This window comes from Leptosomus discolor, chromosome 8, assembly GCF_034619465.1.
Source record: "Leptosomus discolor isolate bLepDis1 chromosome 8, bLepDis1.hap2, whole genome shotgun sequence".
NCBI classification, from domain to species: domain Eukaryota; kingdom Metazoa; phylum Chordata; class Aves; order Leptosomiformes; family Leptosomidae; genus Leptosomus; species Leptosomus discolor.
This window is the reverse complement of record NC_141398.1, coordinates 18,717,847-18,737,728: the sequence shown is the minus strand read 5'-3', so window position 1 is coordinate 18,737,728 and position 19,882 is coordinate 18,717,847. Positions and strand designations below refer to the sequence as shown.

The window sequence follows — 19,882 nt, the reverse complement described above, 5'->3', positions numbered from 1 at the left end:
GTATGTCCACCTTCAACGTGCATCACTGCACCTATCAAGCTTTTCTCTGGGACAGTTTCATTGCTATGAGAACCAGTCTGTGTATTAAGCTTAAGACTTCCATGGACTTATTCCTGTTACCTTGAAGTGCAACCACATGAGCCTATCACATACCGAATACACAAGACTCCTAGACATATCACTTGCTAATGAAATTGCTGAATGTGCACTTACATCTCCTCCCACAATGTATTATTTGCCTTTTTGTTTTACAGTATTTGGTTTAAGCTTCCAACTACTTTGTGCTGTAATACTGAAAATCAGATTCTAAAAAAGGCAGAAGGCCATTACAAGGAAAAAAAATACCCAGCAAATCCTCTTTGTCCTTGATGTAACCAGCTCCTGTTCATGACAGGAACTAAGTAACTTTCACAATGGTTTACATCCAGGTTCCTCATTTCAGACTGGAAGACCAGATTAAAAATTTGGCATCTCACCCAAAGGCTGTTGCTCTTTCTCACCCAAGTATGGCACAAACAGCTGCAGAACTTGCCCTCCTGCACCTCTCAGAAAGCCAAGCTGCTGCTTGGGAAGAAAGGGGAGATGGGAGAGCCAGCTATTGACATAGGATAGCATCTGCTGTGAAGGGAGCATGTGCCCTGTGGCAACCACAATGCTTGGGAAAAGCAGCTGCAACATCAATTATCAGGGTTAAGCTGTGAGCAAGTGCAAGAGGTTGCATTTAGCTGCTTAGGCAGCATTAATTCTTTGAACAGCCCCCACCTAAACTGAGCTTAAGGAAACTGCCTGGAAAGCAAGACCTATTAGGGTCCAATTAGGGCCACAACGAAAAGCCTTCAAAATCTCCTGCATATAATAAAACTTATATGTGGTTGACACTCTTCCTTCCTCCACCCCATCCAACTGAATAAATCTGCATGGTTGTAGATGGGTTAAAAGTTAAATTCCATCTCTAGTGTTAGAGCATTCACATAAAAGATCTTCAATTAACCGATTACTGAAGGGTTACACTGACGGGAACAGTGAACAAATAGTAGCTTGTTAAGCACAGAGTGTCTGTGAAGAGTGGTCAGGGAGAAGATGCTTGCAGAGTTAAGATTGCCTGACATTTTTCCAGTTAAAAGATAAGGGAAAAAAAAAAAAGCCTGACAAAATTCAATTGGTTCAAGTAATTTTTTCATGTCACATTCAGTTTAATCTTTGTCCTAATCTACATGTAAGGCTTTTTCCATTTAACCAAATAAACCCCAGAAAATATGAATGGTGCTTAAATCAAAACCAGAGACTGATCGTTTTGAATTTGTAATTCCCTATTCTGTGCCAAAGAATCACTTTTGGGGGGGGTCTGTGCTAAAGAAACACATTGAAAAGCTGCAGCGTGTATTTCCCCTACTAAATATTTGGACTGTTTAATTTGCCCCAAATTTAAGCTGCTCTTTGCATGCTTCAAGAAATCATTGTACAGGCTGAGAAAAAGTCCTGTGTAATTACTTCATTTGACTGCTATGGACAGAACAGAGATTAATAGCAAAAGACTACCAGCAAAAGCAGAGCAGGAGGGATTATGCTACATTGCTGAAGTGCTTCCTACTGTTAACATCTGAACAGTATGGCAGCAAGAAAAAAAAAAAAACAGTCATCCAGTTTGAAAAAAGAAAAAGAGGACAACAGTGACCAATACCAGGACAGGCTGACAGAAGAATTTAATCTTTAAAATACAAGGCCAAGAATTGCCTGGAAGGCCATCCAAAATTACTAAGTTCCAAAAGTCATCTCATGTCAATGATATCTACTGTCCTTCTGTGAGTTTCTTTCTGCTCTACTTCATATGCAGAGCAATAGGCAACAACGAGGTACTCCATAAGGGAGCAATTCCCCCTGACTGTGGAGTGAACCTACACCTTCCAAACGTAATGGTCAAGGTTACATCCATATATGATGTTACATAACTTAATTACAATGTCCTCCAGCATTTGCTTTACTCTTTTAAAAAAGTTCTTATTTTTTTAAAACCTTTCGCAAACATAGCTGAGTTGCAAAAGTAGAAAATGTACCTTCTCCACTCGCATCTTCTACTGCCTTGACTCTACCTATACCATACACAAGAGCTACCTTACCAGTCCTGCCGCTGTTTCAGCAAGACTCATAACCTTGGAAAGTTTACTTTGCCACTCTTTTTCCACAATTAGTAGTCCTGTCCCACAAAAACACCCTCTTGCAGGAGTTGATTCTTTTGACCATACTTTAATTCAATTCCCATCCTTGGGCTGCCAAGGATGTTAATTTCTAATAAGACTGGTAGTGTTCATCCTTCATTGAGCTGACAGCCAGGGACTGGATTTAGGCCCAGAGTCCCAGTTATTTAAACACCTCCAATCCTCCTAGTGAAAAGGACCTAAAATGTACTTGAGAATTTAGTCCCAATGTTCAAACAGAAATTCATGAAACTGAAAAGAAGAAGCTGTCACTCACTGTCAGTTAAAACTCAGATTTTTAATTGCACCCTACTGATAGCTCATCCTAAGATGATATTTGACAAAAAAAAAATTGTTTGTTTTGGCTCCATTCTACTGTGCCAGAAATGAGAAGTGTGTTTTCTCAAAAATATGGAAAATTATTACACCAAGATCAGCTGCTGATCACTACTTCTCAGAACTTTTTGTCTGAGTTGCAATCTATTCAGAAGATCCTGAGAGTGTTTCTTTCCATATGGAGCGCTAAATTCTGTATTACACTATTCTCTGAAATTTCCTACAAGACCCACAGTAGTACTCAAACATGCATCCCAGGTTCTAGAAGTTTGGACGCTTAGACCTGAGAAGTGCTGAGGTTGTGCTGAATACTGCCATTTGCCAAAATAATTTTGTTGCTTTATCACAGTACCTCTGTACTTGGCTACATTTTAGTTTTCTCCTTTATGTTTTATAATTTCACTGGTCAAATATAAATTTGCATGACTTGTAACAGAAGGAATGATTTACGTGTGATTTATGAATTCTACCTTAACATAGAGCAAACAGACAATTTTTCAGTGCTGTGAAGTGAGGCCTGTTCTTACCATACAGTTCATGGCAAAGTGATTGTGCTGTGTCTGAAGCTCCATTGCGTGGGGGTGACTGGTTCCAATCTCTGTGTAGCTGTTCAGAAACAGACCTTTGTTGTGTGTGATCCAGTCAAACATCTACAAGAAAATATTAAGAAAAAAAAAAATCACTAAATTTGTTATGGCAGAAATCATAGACATGTAATGTGAGAAATCTGTGAACACAGAAGACAAAGTGTCTAAGGCCATGAAAATTAACACTGATGTTCTTCTGATTGTAAGTTACCGTACATTTTAACCCAATCATTGCTGAAATCTGGCCTTTTGGACCAAACAGCTGAGGCTGTTAAATCTTTACTATAGGCATTTATCTACACAAGCTACAGTAAAGTCATAATCATAAAGTTATAAACTTCATTACTAGTCATAGTAAACAAACAGGCTTGGAGCACAGCCCTGAGTTACCAAGCTTATACATTCTCTAGTGTCAGCATTCCACGATGCCAGCAGCTTAGTAATTTAGAATGAAAATAGCAACTCATGGAAATGAAATATAAATTCATTCTTGCTGATCAAGTACTTCAGCAGCAAGTTTAATATTTTTAGTTCATAACTTTACAGCAGATTTGAAAACAACTTTTCTATTGCTAAACAAATTTTTAAAAAAATCATACTTAAGCAGAGCTACGCATTACCTTCTTCCAGACAAGCTTAAGGATAATCTTTAAATACGTTTGGGTTTGGTTCGGGGTTTTTTGTGGTTTTGGGTTTTTTTTGTTTGTTTGTGGGTTGTTTTTTTTTTTTTAAAGTATTTCAATATTCAAAGAAATTTTAGCAAAGACCTTATCTGACAATGACCATCAATGGAGGTACATAGGTGTGTTAACAGAGGCACTAGAAGATACAATTTCCAAACACCAAGCAACACAGCAAAAGGCTAAGTTTAACACCCCCACGCCCCCGCAATGGTCTTGAAATCTTTGCTATATCTCAGCTCAAAAGACGCACCTACTCTCTGGATAAGGTGAAAAAGGTTGTTCAGAAAAAAAAATGGTAGCAATGAGCAGTACGTAGTCATTGTAAGATCTGTTAAAATATACTAACTAACAGAGCAATATTATCCATTATTCCACCCAGGTACATGACAAATGGAATTATAAGTAGACCACAGAATGTTAAGGACTGTAAACAAAAAAAAAAAGTTTTGAGAGCTTAGACAACTGACACAGCTGATCACATACTCCTGAAATTTTCAGTTTCTTATCTAGACTACAGTGAAGATGTGTTAGAACATCACTCAAAATAGACACTGGTCCTGCTCACGACCACCTTTCTCTAGATAGTCTGACTTCACTTCCTTCTAATACGTACAAGGCAATTCCAATCAGATTTCCTCCCACCTCACCCCTGTTTTGCCTTCTCTTCTCCTAAACCAACCCAGATTTCTTATGCTAAGAACTGTGCAAGTCCTCCAAAATACACGTTTATTTTGTCCCCATCCAATATCCTTTATTTTTCCAACAAAGATCCAGCCCTTTCCCACACCTAAATAAACCACATAGACATACACTAAAGAAGCTCTGACCTGTGAAATCTAATCTGACACAAGCAGTGAAATAAAGGCTGCGCATAGATTAAGGCAAGGGCCTTAATTCAAAAGTGAGTTGGGATACTACAGAAACCTCTTTTTAATCTTTTTCTACTGGTTTACGAGAGAATAAAGTCCCAGGTATGCCAGCTGCTGTCAACCCCATTCTGAGGTGCCTAACATCTCCCTCTGTTTTGAAAGAAAGACGCATTAATTTAATATAGACTTATTCTTTGAAGAGGGAACCTAGGAAACACAGATAGGAGCTTATACAACAGGCAGGACAGATCATTCCCGCAGGCTCAAGTATTTCACAAGGAGTTTCTTAAATCTCAAGTTATGTAGACAACTTTTAGATGAGAAAATATCAACACCACGTGAGCACCATCAAAATATATTATGTTCATGCTGTAATAAACAATAATTAATGCTGTAATTAAGTGTCTGAAAGGTTGCTAAAAAGCATTTTGGGCCTGAAAGAGCAATACTAGACCAACAGCTTGTTATTTTCTAAATAATTTTATAACTCTAAATTGACTTGACCAGATTTTTTTCAACTCTTTACATGTCCCTACCTTTTTCAGCTACACCCACTCAGCAAACACTTTAAATGGTACTTTTAATTTTTATATTTTTTTTTTAAACCCAGCAAAAAACATTAAGACTAGTACAAAGAAAAGTCCCTGAGCTGAAATGATGATGGTAAGGGAAAGATGAGGGAAGAAAATAGAGGAAGAGGGAGGAAGAAGTAGTATTATGTATGTTTGCTCTGCTTTTTCTCTTCCTTTGGTTATGGCTACTGCTGGACAGAAGGATACTGGTTTAACACAGACCTTTGGTCTCATCCAGTTCAGGCATTCTTACATAAAATATTTTAAGAAATTTGACAAAGACCTTACTTAACTGCATAGTCTAGTTACTACTTCTCCTGGAGAAAAACTCCCCACCCTTCCTTAAAGCTATTTGTTCCATGGTAACAAGTTAATAATCTGTGATTGCAAAACTATTCTATAGAAAACAGATCTTATTTGAGCTCATCAAAAAGTGAAAACTGCCCGCCACATTTCCTCTTCAAATTCCATGACAACTAAGGACTTTCTTATCTGAAGGGACTGGTTAGCCCGAAACATTCTGAGATAGTACTCAGTCCTCTGTAAACGACATATGCACTGTCAAAAGAAATTCATCATTTTTTAGCCTGGAACTGTAAATCCTGCATCAATTAAGCAGTTGCCCGTGTCATCCTCTTCAGACTTTGTTGACTGCTTGTCACTCAAATCCCAAGGGTCACTCAAAAGGAGACCAATGCAGGTCCTCAGTCATCTGTATTTATAAAATATACAGTATTCATCTTCACTTGATGCATGCAAAAGCATCTGTCTGGAACAAAAACCTACCAAAGCAAAAGCTATAAAGTCACCACCACTTAAAATGTTCTTCAGTGAGAGCTACCTGTGTTCTTTACAGCTTAGAATTACTACCCTATCCCCTTTACTCCACAAGACTAAGAGTCACTCTCAATCAAGAAATCCTTATTTCTCATTAAATGGCTAGTGACTAACTCCAAAGACAAAAATTACTATTTGCAGTTATCCTTGAGACTTCTTTCAAGTCCATCAAGCAGTGCCCATTTGTACTCCCCTCCCCCAATCCCTTACCTTTTCAGCATCCTGCTCAAACAGCCTGAGCTGAAAACATTGGTCCAATTTCAGTTTCCGCACATGCCACATCTGATGCAGATGCTGCCGTGTTGAGTGCAGCCTGTCCAGCATGGTGGATACTTTGGGTAAAAGGTTCTGTAAGTCTGCATTCCCTGACCCAGAGTTCTTTTTGGGAAAGCTATCACTGCTCTGTATCCGTTGGAGCAGCTTTTGTCCTTCCACATCAAGGTCCTCGATAGGGGCCTTAATTACTTTCTTTTTTAATTGTGAATGCTCCTCTATCATATTGCGAGCACCTTCCAGGTCCTGAGGCATTTCCTTTTTTGACAATATATCTTGCAATTCCTCCAGTCTGGACAGCATATGGGTTGCATTGCTAATGTAGTCCTCAAAGGCAACTCTGATTTCTATCCACTCCTCATGGTTGTACTCCAAACAGCCATCAAATTCTGGGGTTAGCTGAGAAGGATCAACTACTTTGGTAAGGCCTTCCAGAGACACCATATTTGTCTAAAAAATAAAAATTAAAATTAAAAAAAATGCTGTTGCTGAAATGAATGTGACATTTTCTTTCAAGTTTTTGTTTTTCCCTTTTTAAGACTTGATCATTCTGCTCATGAAGTCCACGTGCCTTAACTTTTCTCACACGCTTCTCAAATATCAATTCTGATCAGCCTCCTGTCTTGCAGGTATTTCCCCAAATAAGAGAAACATTTTATTTCTTTCTTACCTCAGTACACCTAAGGAGAAAACAGCAACAATTCTTTTGGCCACTGTTTTGATTAAGTTTTGACTTTGTGTATTGTAAAGCAGCAGGAGGATAACGGCAAGGCTCAGTTGGCTGCTTTCCTCTGGAGGCTGATGATATCATGATTACCACAATGCAGATCAAGACAACAAACAGATGAAACCTAACCTTTTACTATTAAGGATAAAACCCTAATTCCATCCTTCTCACGCTCAGAATAAGACTATAAATGACAACATGCACAACTACCTAGCCTAAGTACATGAACACAACCACATTCCTTCTAGCACCGCTGGCCTAATGTAACCTTCATCTCATCTAGAACATTAATTTATCTGAGAGTTTTCACAATGCTCATCAGTAGTGAGCACACCTAAACCCATGAAATAAATGTATATTTGAATACCATAGGGGAAATTACCTCAAACTCAAACTTAGAGCTGCCAAAGTTAGTCCTCTGTTTCTGCCAGAAATTGTCTGGCTTGATTATCAGTGCAACATGAATACAACATGGAAACGATTCCTGTAAAATCTTCAGCAGAGGCTTTATGGAGTCCCATTTTGACCCACGCATATCTACAATGACGGTGAATCCTCGTTTACATACTTCCTCACTGCAGAAGAAAGAAGAAAAGGTTATTGAGCAATTGTTACAACTTCAAACACAGCACAAACACACTAATGAACACGGTCTCCTCAGCTAACTGTTAACACCCTAGGGTCTCACAGTTGACTAACTGACACATACGGCAGATCCCATGAACCCCTCAGGAAGCTTCTCTCACCCCCCTGCCAAACTCCTTGCAGGTGATAGCTTTACAACTGTTGCCGATTTGATAATCTGCCTTTATCTCCTCTTTCATTGTCGTTGTTTACATTCACGATGATTCATATTTCAGTCTTGTTTCTCCTTCACGCTACACACACATTAAACACACCATCTACTGAAGCAGCAATACGTAATTCATTTACAATTGACTCTTCACAACACACACACACTTCACTGATGGCAATATTCATGCCTTTCTAATGACTGAGGGGATCCTCTAAAAGACAGGACATGGCATACTGTTCTTACCTACCACTTCTGTAACTTTTTAAAACTGCCTCAGATTTAGTCCCACATGATATGAGAGGTAAAGTGTCTGCAGAGGGGGAAAAAACCTTTACTGACAATTCCTTCTGGAACAGGATCAGTTTGTGGATAGTTATTGGATAAGAAAGCATTTCATAGCTGTGAAGAAAACCGCATCAACCTGTTTCTAAAAAATTTGAGATCAATTTTGCTGTCCAAAAGTTGACAGATGTTACACCCAAATTCTCTGGCAACTCTTCTGAGAATGGCAGATTTAAATTATTTTCCTCCATACCTTTTGTACACTTAATGCTTGCCACTGATCAAAAGTGGCAGTCACCACCAACACCAGAAATTTTGATTTTGTTCCAGTAGAATTTGCTACATGACTTTGTTGACACAGAAAAGGAAAATATTTCAAAACCAGTGCATCATAGCCAATGGACTATCAAAAGGGACCTAATGTCCATTGTTTGGGTACATGAGTCACTTTCAGGGATATGACTAATGTAAATGTAACTCTGGACTTCATGTGGTGAGGTTTTCAGAGTGTCCAAGAAGTAGGGAAGCTTCACTGGCACACTTTGCACAGTCTCATTGTCCACACTGTAGAAAGATGAGTTATGAGTGATATAGGAGAGCACAAGAACTTCTGAAAGAAGTGATAACACAGGTTCCTTAGAAGAGTTTTTTTTAAAGGTTAAAAAAAAACCACCAAACCCACCATTTAAAAAGGGAGTTTATCAAGATAAATACTGGCTCTCCCACCTGCCCATAGGAATGCCAAAAATGGCAACAGTAGCAGGAAAATACATTAAAATTTATTACCTTGGAATACACGTAGGCTGCAACATATGATTTTTCTGATCATAGTGAAAACGTTTTCTAACAGCCTCACAGGACTAAAGGACAAAATCAACTAGTGTTACAAAGACGCACCCATTATTGAAAGGCTGCAAGTTATTAGACAAGTGCTGCTCAGCCCATCCCTATCCTGCCACACAAACTGAGCATTGTGAGGAGGAGTGCTCACCACTAATTCACGAGGTATACATCTACTGAGGTGTACAAAGCGACTCCTCATCATGTGATACAATGCAGATGTGTCCTGTCATGTGGCCCCATTATCTGACAAAAGATGAATCGGAAAAGGATTGGAAAAATTGTTCTAGAAGGCTTAACTCAGCCAAGGTCATCTGTTAGGTAAACCTGAACTACACTAATACCTGGTCCAGTCCATGTTGGTGACTTAAGTTTAGCAATATTTTTAAATTAGATAAACTGTTAAATTAGTAAAATTGTGAGACTGAACTACATTAAGTGTTTAGATCTCTTGCCAAACAACCGATACCTTTGAATCTTCAGCTATGTAGAGTAACAGTACTGCAATAACTAATAGACAGACCAAGTGTTCGGGGCTATTTGTACCAACCAGGACTTCTTAATTATCAAGAGTTGCATTATCAGTTCCTAAAACATGACCTGTATGGAAATGAGTCTTGCTTTTAATAAAGCTCACTTTATTCTTAAAGCTTCGTCATGCTTACAGATATAAACCCTGCACTAACTTTCTATTAATTTTAAATCTATTGACGCTAAACTAACATACCTCTTTTGCCAGATGACCACTGTTGTTTTGCCAGATTATCTCACGAAAACTCTTGGGCATATTTTGATGCATATTTATCTATTAACTTCTCTAGTAACTTGAACCTATAGAGGACTAGAATACATCTCAAGCATTCAAATGTGAAGTCAAATTATTTCAGAAGTAAAAAATCTCAAGCATTCTTCCCCTCCTCCTCCTGCTACCTCCCCAAAATCCTCCATTTAAAAAAAAAAAAAAGGAAAAAGTACTAACCACTCCTACACTTAAGCGAAATAAAGACTAGAATAACTGGATTCCCAACAACTGCTCTTAAGGAAGGCCATACACACGGTCAACTAGATATCTTGAAGTTATTTTTATGAAAATACTTTTGCCTGATTAAGTCAGGTGCAAAGAAAACTGCCTATAAATTAATACGTTACAGAAATACGGAAGATATTGCATTCAGGGATGTTGTCCAAGGGATTGTTTTCAACTGTAATGACAACTGCTCCTTGAGGTCATAAGCAAATATATTCAAGCACAGTCAGCATTGCTCCAGTCTGCACCAAATGCTGGCATATTCTGCGATGGACCTAAAGTCAGGGTCTTACAATCATTTTTGTCCCCAATTCCGCTACTACTACTAAGAAAGTCCTATGTGAACAAACTTTTTTACATATATAAAATATATAACTTTTTAAAAAATATATATAAAAATATATATATATATGTGGGTGTGTATATATACACACACACTAGCACTGGATTTGACTTCTGTTGATTTAAATAACACATCGTAATTCATAGCTTAAATTGTTGATAATAAAATGGTATCAGTACTTTCACATATTTCTCCACAGGTTTATCTGAGACCTGTACAAGCAAGCTTACATGTCTCTCTCCTGGTGACACCTCTGCTATATCAGGACACTATAACTCATCCAATACAAGTAACAGTTAGGAGTGTTGTGCTGACCTCACTCCACACAAGGCATATTGTGAATGATGACCAGCATGCTTCTCATTATTGATGTACTGAAAGCCTCTGAGTTGTATTCACAATCTTCAACACAGTGACAGCAATATGGCATGGCAGTGCAGCTTCCAAGACAAACTACTTCCAGCTAAAGCACACCAGCCGTTCTGCCAACAGCCCTCCTTCTACAAGGCAGAGTAATTATTTAGGTCTCTTCCAAAAAGCAGTTTGAAAACAGTAACTGACAGAACTTGGTATGAATTTGCTCATTTTCTTAACCCGTTCAGTGTTCTAGCTTGTGGGTCTACTGCAACATAATCAATTTATTTTGTTTTATAGCTTCACAGCTTATCAAGTGACCACCACTTACCTAGGAATACACGCTAAGTATGAAATTAGTCTTCTAAGGTCTTCCTGCCGTATTCTATCATGATTACTACGAGCTGGAAACGTTAGAATGGGACCTCCACGCTTATCTCTGCCACCTGAAAAATTAAACATGTTAATAGACCCCACAGCATAACACCATTCTTGTTTGCAAAACTAGTCTTTTTGGAAACACTTTTGGAAAACCCAAATCCTACACTGTTTCATGCATATCCACTTAAAAAAAAAGAAGTGACTTCAAGTTAAATGCCAACATTTTTATTTAAAGACCAGCCTAAAATTGAATTCTGGGTGTATCAATCAGCATACTGTCACACTTCCTACAGTGAGGAAGTATGTAAAAAAAAAAATTGAAATAAAGTATAACCATAGCATTACACTTATATATTACAGTCACATTCAAGTTTGACTGGCCATGTGACATCTCCAGAAACGGTGCTTTTTTATGTATTTAACGTTTGAAGCAGCAATTACACAGATTAAATTTAAATAGAGTTACGCTACTTTGTAGGCAAGTATTGAGAGGATACTCAGCATTAACTTCATTACTAGCACAAAGTTTAGGCGTGTAGTATTTCACATCCAGTGCATATACTAGATGAGTAGATGGATACTATTTAAGCATTTAATTTTTATTTTTACGCTGTTCTGATGTGCAGATTCTGAATTTTCAGTTTATAGTTTTTAATTGTTAGCAATGCAGGAAAATTCTGAATCCACTTAATATGTAAGGCAAAAAAAAAAAATCTAACTGGCTCCATTTAAATATATCCATTTGTTAAATGATAAACAAATGTGTGCGTTTGTTAAATTGCACAGACTTACTGTAGCTGAACGTTAAAATTTTTTTTATATCCAAATCCTTGCTAGTGACAAGAAAATGTTACCATTACGAAATGCTAAATTCAAGTCAGTAGGCCATCTTTATCAACACTTGCGTAATAGTACAGATGCATCTTACAAGCTAAATTTCACATATATGTTCCCAGCCACAGATGCGTGGACTGTTTTCTGCTGTCCCATAGAAATGCAGAAAAACACTACCCTGTCCTGAACGGTTTCTCATTGTAAATCAGCTCTTCATTGTAAATCCATGTTATTAAACTAAGTTTTTAAAAAATTCCTTAGAAAGGAAGGCCAAAAGCAAATTAATAAAACCAGTCACTCAGAAATTCATCACTATTCTCCCCAATGCAATCTGCACGTGCTTGCTAGAGACCTAAATCTAGCTGTCAATGTCTCCAGGGACTGTCTGCACTGGATATGTCCCCCATGAGACACCAAATGAAACTCAGAAGAGGCAAAAAGCAGCTATGAATTTCTGTCAAGCTGCAATGCCAAAAACCAGAAACTTAAAATTAATTTCATATTCCTATCTTCCACTACCCTTTTAAGCGGGACATGAGATTAAAAACAACTGAGTTGTCTCATTCTGACGGAGACAGGCAACTCTGGTCTTGACCATCCTGATCCACTTGCCAAGTAGAGAGCTTTGAGGATTTTTACATAGCAAGTGACAGGATAAAAACAAGACAGAAGCCACAAGAGAGAGGAAGGACAAATGACAAGACTGAGTGTCCAACAGCCCAGGCCTCCACTCAGCTCCAGAGATCACTCTGGGCTCCAACGCTACCAAATTTAGCTGAAAGTCTGCTGCAGACTTAATGGTCTCCTCAGTGCACCACAGGCCATCAGCTACAGCTCTTAAAAAATCTACATTTCAACTGGTAAACGCTACTGATTCCAACTCCCCAGAAAAAAATGCTTGATCGCTCAGGGTGGAAATTCTTCTTTAAAAAGCAGCAGCTCGCAGGGAAGAGCATATGCTGAACTGTCTTTAACACTCCCTAAGCATTTTAAACAAATGCCTTGTTACATGCAGTCACCTCAGATCAGTCCTCCGGGCCTTACCCACACAGCAACTCCTGTATCATGCAGTGGCAGAGGAAAGAAACCCATATTCTTTATGTCATTGCGGATGCCACTTCAGTTGGCTCCCAGCTCCACATACAGCACAGAGAAAACCCATTTTTAAAGTATGGTGCTTAAATTTCTGATAAATCATACCCTGAAATTTTTGTACACTGAAGACAAAAATGGGTCACACAAATTTCAGGTCTAGATGAGTGATGAAGAAATTATTATAGCCTTGATTTTTTCGTGAAAAGAATTTCCCTATCCAGTCTTAAACCAGATACCAAAATTGAAAATATTAAGTAAAAAAGTCTAAGACTTGTTTTTTTCATCAGCTACACTGAAAGCTTTCTTAGGCCTTTTCCAATAAATAACTCTCATTTCCTTTGTTCCTGATGCTCCTGTGTCATACACAAACAGGAATGTTAAAAGCAACAATGTATGAGCCATCAGGTGGGAATTTCCTGTCTCACAATAGTCTTTATCCAACTCAACCCCCTATTTGACTCCGTTTAACAACAACATATTAAGCTACTACTTTCAGCAGTGAGACTTCCATTTTTACCCCTTTTATATAAAACCCTCACAGTACTGAGATATTCTCTCTGTTTATGCCAAGATGTGTCATATGAGTAGCTGATCAAGTCACATGAGTCACCCAACATGAATCACTTCTGTCTGGTGCACATCACTAACAGCAGTCTTGTCAACAGTCTTCAAATGGCACCAAAATCCAACAGGCTGCTGTGCAGTTTTTTCAGGAAATGTCTTTTTACCTAGTTTCAAAGTACTTATGAAAAGCTGAACAGAGGACTTTTATGGCATGTTTGAAAAGCATGACAAGTCATCAAGCACTATTTCCTCACATTAAACCAACATAATTGCGTCCTGTAAGAAAATGCTCTCCTCCTGTAAGCAGGTGTAGATATGTAAGAGTATCTGTACTTCAACAGACTTCAGTTAAAACTTAACCAAAAAATTGCATCCAAGACTCCATTCGTACTTCATCATTACATCTCTGAGAGGTTTTTCTATTTCAGGTGATGAGACACCCAGTTCTCCAGGAGATTATTTCCCAGTTAGGTGAAGATAAGTTCAAGGAAGCTCCACCCTCCACCTTTAGTTTTTGTTGTTTGAGAACCACTCTGTTGGCAATTTTAGAAAGACAACACAGGATTCACAGGGAAGCTGAACCCAAGCATTTGCACTCTACACATCAAGTTATTTTGTTACTTTGACCAATACAAGACAAAGCAGCACAGTTTGTCACACTGGTTTCGTGAAGGACAAGTATTTCCAATACAGAATTTACTCCAGAAGCAATATGTACAGATACCAGAATTCAAGCTAGCTTGGTGACCTTTGGGACTTTGCAGTTATCAACCTACATACAGCAAGATGTACTTCACAATACTTCACAAAAGTATTTGTTCTTCTGTACTTCCTTGCCTCCTGCCCTAGCAAAAAAAATACCTGCTTCAAGATCTGTTTCAGAATTGAGTTCTCAGAGACTACATCTCTCCTCCTCACTCCAACTGTCACCCAGTCTAATGATTTTACCTTTCTTTAACAGTTTGAACACCATAGCTACACTAACATATTTTAAGATATGCAAGGAACACACAGATTTTAACAAGTTCAGATGACTTATCTGCATCATAGTCCTCATTTGCATATTGTTGTACAAAATTTAGTTCAAATTCACCTGCCGCCCCAGTTTACAAAAACACATCATTAATAGCTCAATAAAGAAGGCTAAACTGAATTGTGATGATGGAAGAGAAAGCAAAAGTGAATCACATCAGATCTACTGTGATTTCTGGCAGAAGAAAAGCAACCACTGAAACAGTTTTTTCAAAGTGATGAAGTAGTCAGACTGTGCAAAGAAAAAGAAATTATGTTGAGTAGATCTGTTAAATACATCCACCTGAAAACAAATTAAAAGGAATAAATGAAAAGCAAGGACCGAAACAAAGCAATATAGAATTACAGTCTAACTCAGGGTAACACAGGTCGAAGAGGTACCTGTTGGAGGAGAAAAGGGAAACTCTCATTTATAAATAAGTTTAATCACAACATAGTACACTTGGAGTAAAAGTGATATCTCAGTGGGAGATATCTGTTATGAAGAGCTTTAACTTGATTAAAACACTGAGATTTCTGATTGGATCAAAACATCCTCTCAAGAATGGCTTAGGAGATACCTATGGTGGAAACAGTCATTGCCCCTCATCTTCTCTATATAGCTCCTTGTGAAGAGAGCACCTCCATCCTCTCTGTAGCTGCCCTTTAAGTACTGCAACACTATGATAAGGTCACCCCTGGGCCTTCTCTCCTGCAGGGGGAAAAGACCTAACTCCTTCAGTCTTTCTTCACAGGGCAGGTTCTCCACCCTTTGATCATCTTCATGGCCCTCCTGCAGACCCTTCTCCAGTCTGCTTGCATTTTTTTCTTTAATTGTGGGGACCAGACCTGGACACAGTACCGCAGGTGTGGCCTGAAAAGCACCAAGTCGATTGGGATGACCAGCCACACCTCTAGCCCTGTTAGTAACGCCCCTCTGGATACAGACCAGGGTCATATTTGTCTGTGTTGCCACAACAGCACCGTGCTGACTTATGTTCAGCTTTCTGTCCACCAGGACCCCCACGTCCCCTTCAGCAAGGTTGTTCCTCCGCCACACAGACCCTAGCCTGTACTGGTCTCTTTGGTTATTCTGACCCAGGTGGAAGTCTCTGCACTTGTGTCTCAAACTTCAGACTGTTCTTGCCAGCCTACTCTTCCAGCCTGTCCAGGTCTCTCCATAAGATGGCTCACCCTTATATGTCCATCTCACAAGCTGGTCTCGAGAAGTGCTTAAGAAAGTCAGCACTGTGGAGAGATCAGTCTTCAGTATTCTAAGAACATAAAGATGAATATACTGCTATATACTCCATACTTACTCATTTAACTTGGGAGAAGGAAGGTCTTAGCAGAGAAGGGCAGAGAAAAGACTGGGGAAGTGAACTCAGGATCTCAAACACTCGAATTTTTTTTTTCCCAACTCTTATTTCTGTAACTTTCCTGCTCTATAAAAAAGAACCTTTTCTTTGCACTGTTGATTGTCATACTTCATTTCCACTTGAGAAGGTACTTGACAATCAACAATGAACATGTTGCAACAACTCTATGAGAACTCTGACATAAATGAGAGAGAACAAAATACAAAAACTATAGTGACGTTTGTGGATGCCTTAGGCTTAATGAGACTATCACGAGTTTTTAGTAGAGATAACTTAAGAGTTATTTTTAGGTAATTTTAGTAGAGATATCCCCAATAAATTTGTCCTACTTCAACAGTCCTTGACCAGTTATTTTACTTACAAATTTTAAAACCAAGTACTTCAGCAAAAGTTGTACTTTTGAAGAAAAAAAAAAAAAATAAATGAGGTGCATTGAAAGCCTCTGTAAGGCAGCAATCCAACAGTCTTCCTTACCTTTGTGTTCCCAGGTATAAAACTTCTCAGTTCTAGTTCCACAATGGTTAAGCCCTAGCGGTGGTGGTACTTTTGTTAGGGGTTTTTTGTTTGTTTTGTTGTGGGTTGTTGTTTGGGTTTTTTTAAATAACTTGCGCTACTAATGTATCTCATTTATTTGAGCTCCACTTGCAATGGAAATGTGAAACTACAGATTTTGGCAGATCAGTTCTGGCCGGTCTTGCTGCCCACAGCTGTTTCCTCCATTCTTCTGTCAGAAGTTGCTACCTTCACACAGGCAAGTTTGCAACCACTTCTTCCTGCCTGCACCTCATCTGCTCTGGTTCATAATCCATCATCTCTCCTTAAATTTATCTTCAGCTTTCCTTTGGCCCACTTCGCTTTCACTGAATTAATGCCTTTTGAGAACGTCATATGTTTATAAATTAACGTTAGAGAACACCTATCATCTTTCAAATGCCTTCTAAGGGGTCTAAAGAAATCCTGGACAACCTGAAAATTCAGAAGTTTAGGAAACTGACTACATTTTCATTAAGTGCCATAAAGTAAAGTCCAAAAAACAATAATGAGGGATTGAAATACTGTGCTTAACTCCCTCTTCCCCTCTTGTTTCCCTCTGAAAATAGTTTTAAGCAAGCTTTCAAAAGCATTACAATTCATAAGCAGAAGAATCAGGATTTCTCACACTACCAGTGAAACTGGCTCTGGGCAGTCTGTTATATATTCATTACAGTTGACAGGACCTTTTAAAAAACCCATACTTTTTTGCTTTACACCTCTACTTGACTCAGCAGAATGGACAGGATGAAGTACTGTGAGCTACACCCTGTACTTGCAAGCATCAGCATCCACGCACAGCAAATCTCTAAAGCGTGCAATTATACGGATCATTTTGTATGTTTTAATATTTACAGATAAGAGCGCTATTTTTGGAGTTCTTGACAAATCATTTATAAGAAAAAAAAAAAGCCCTTTCAAACATGAGACTGTCCTCTAAATCATTTGACACTAAGATTATGGCAAAGAGAATTAATGTTGTTTAAACCCAACAGATTTGGGAGTACTTACTTCAGAAAGACACATCAAAATGCAGTTCACAAGAATAAGCACTCTGGCCATCATTCCATCAAGTAAAATTACTTATCAAGTCACAGGATATGTTATGATATTCATTCATCTAAACACCACTTTTATATTCTCTGCTATTCCTTGTTAAGTAACCAACCAACTTCAAGGTGTACTACAGAGATAGCTAAAATCAGATGCTAACTCATTTCACCATGAAGATAGTAAGTGTGCACTGAAATTTCACCTCTGCAACAGAAATATTTCTCCAGTGCTTTAGATGGGCCACTAACAAAGCTGTCTCTGTAACATTTTCCAGCAGAAGAACTAGAAGTAAGCGAAGGAACATGACTACAATACAGCCGGTTGTTCTAAGTAATGCTGTTGGATATGCAGTGGGGACAGGACACCATCAGGATGACAAGATGCTTCTTGTATGTGCCACATTGAACAAAATATATATGTTTTTTATTACAGATCCTTTCAAAATGGTCATGTTATGTCTGGGATATCCAACCGGAATAGGTGCTACCCTAGCTTTCCATGACTTTTGCAATGATACTTGAAGTATTTAAAATACTGCTTTATATGTGATTAACACCACAGTTATGCATTCCACAACAGAAGAAAATAACTGTACCTGAAAGGTATGCAACTTTTTCCTTTAAAATTGGCAATACTTCCATAGCCTTCATTTCATCATTTTTGCGAAACCCTGGGAAAAAAGGAAAAGATAATTAATTAGAAATTCAGACAAGCTCAGCTTCTACATTTAATGAATGTACTGTAAAACATTTACCTTTGGAATATAATCTGAATGTTATGATTACAGAATTAATATAACCTTACAGTAAAAGGCTGCAAACAAATAAATGAAACTTTTAAAATATATTAACGAACAAGTCATCACTGACTAGCTTAATACAAATACTACGGTCTGTTAGCAAGCCTCTGTAGAAAATAGAATACCGGAATTAGCCTTCTCCATCAGTAAATAAAAACTATTAGTTGGATCCTGTTGCTTTTAGACATTCCAAATCCCACTTTCACTTTTTGTTCCAGCAGAGAGGAGTAGTAGTATTAAAGTTAGTATGAGTATGTACCTTCAGAACAATTACCAGTCAAAAAAAAAAAACCTCAAAACAACCCCAACCGCAAACCACCCCAAAAATTCCCACTCCCCCAAAAAAACACCACACAAAAAGACCCACCAAAAAACCCCAACACTATTTACATGCAACTTTTCTTACATCACTTCTGTAAGTAGAATTGGGACATAAAGCTTCCAACTGTGTCTTTTCTGCTGCCTGACAGGAGCAGTGTTTTGTAACAGAGAGCACATTGTGTCATGTTAACTCATGGAGTCTGAAATGGTCCCAAGGTGAGCGATTACAGTCAATGCTGCAAAGCAGCACACCACCAGCTTGTCCCTCCTCCCATTACATTTCTGTGGCCAGCTTCTAAACTTCTCCCTTCTTTAACAAGAGAGATTTAGGAAGCACTTAATTTATGACCTTATGTTCCATATTAACCTGTATAATACAGTATCGGTCCCTTTTGAGCCAACCTTGTTCATGTTACAGAACTTGGATGGTTTTGTACCCACACTTCAATTAACTGTCTGTGTGATCCTTCTCAGTCTCTTTGGATTCATGTGTTTTTAAAAAAAATCTCATTTCTGAAGACAGTAACTATTCTGGGGTAAGTGGGAAGCACTTTCTTCTCTATCACTGTTGAAGCCCAGAAGTGCTGTTAAGGCAGCCCAAACAGGCTGCTACAACACAGCACTTTTGTTCCTTAAAAGCAACAGTTTGAGCTATTTAGAAGATGAAATTAGGTTCTTAATTATTTACAGTTTCAGGGAAATCTTACAAGAGCAAGTTCTGGTGTAAATGCTGTAGTCTTTTCTAAAATACATTGTTCTTCCTCTGTGCAAAAGGGCCACAATCCCTCTAGAGAAGGTAGCAGAGGCTGTCATTGATGCCCAGCAGGGAGGCCATCATTTCTCTCCCTCCTCATAAACATCCAAATGTTTCATATTCTTTGGTCCCAGGCTCTGAGCTTTAATGAAAGAGCTGTGCACTTCAGAACTAAAACCTGAAGGTATAATACTGGTGTCATCAAGTAATACAAGATCTGTAAATAAAGGCATCATATATGTAAATTACACCACAGGTTTTTCATTCCAGCCAGCAATACTGAGACTTCTGTGCCACTACAGTATCTAGTTGTGGACACTACCCTTCAAAACAGACCCAGGACACACCAACCAGAACACCCAAGGGACAAAGCTGGCCAGGTGTTTACACATCATGAGCTATGAGGAAGGATAAAACCAAATGACACTGTTTAGTTCTC

At 38.4% G+C, this 19,882-nt stretch overlaps 1 protein-coding gene across 1 annotated transcript in view; it reads right to left on the bottom strand.

Annotated features, from left to right (window-relative positions):
* TRIO (trio Rho guanine nucleotide exchange factor) overlaps positions 1-19,882 on the bottom strand; it is a 247,376-nt gene that overhangs the window by 157,592 nt on the left and 69,902 nt on the right. Inside the window, exons 2-6 of the mRNA XM_086468999.1 lie at positions 18,165-18,239; positions 11,053-11,167; positions 7,462-7,654; positions 6,290-6,802; positions 3,059-3,181 (exon numbers count right to left, since the gene is read on the bottom strand). Coding sequence (XP_086325125.1) covers positions 3,059-3,181; positions 6,290-6,802; positions 7,462-7,654; positions 11,053-11,167; positions 18,165-18,239 — 1,019 coding nt within the window. The remainder of the gene's footprint in view (positions 1-3,058; positions 3,182-6,289; positions 6,803-7,461; positions 7,655-11,052; positions 11,168-18,164; positions 18,240-19,882) is intronic.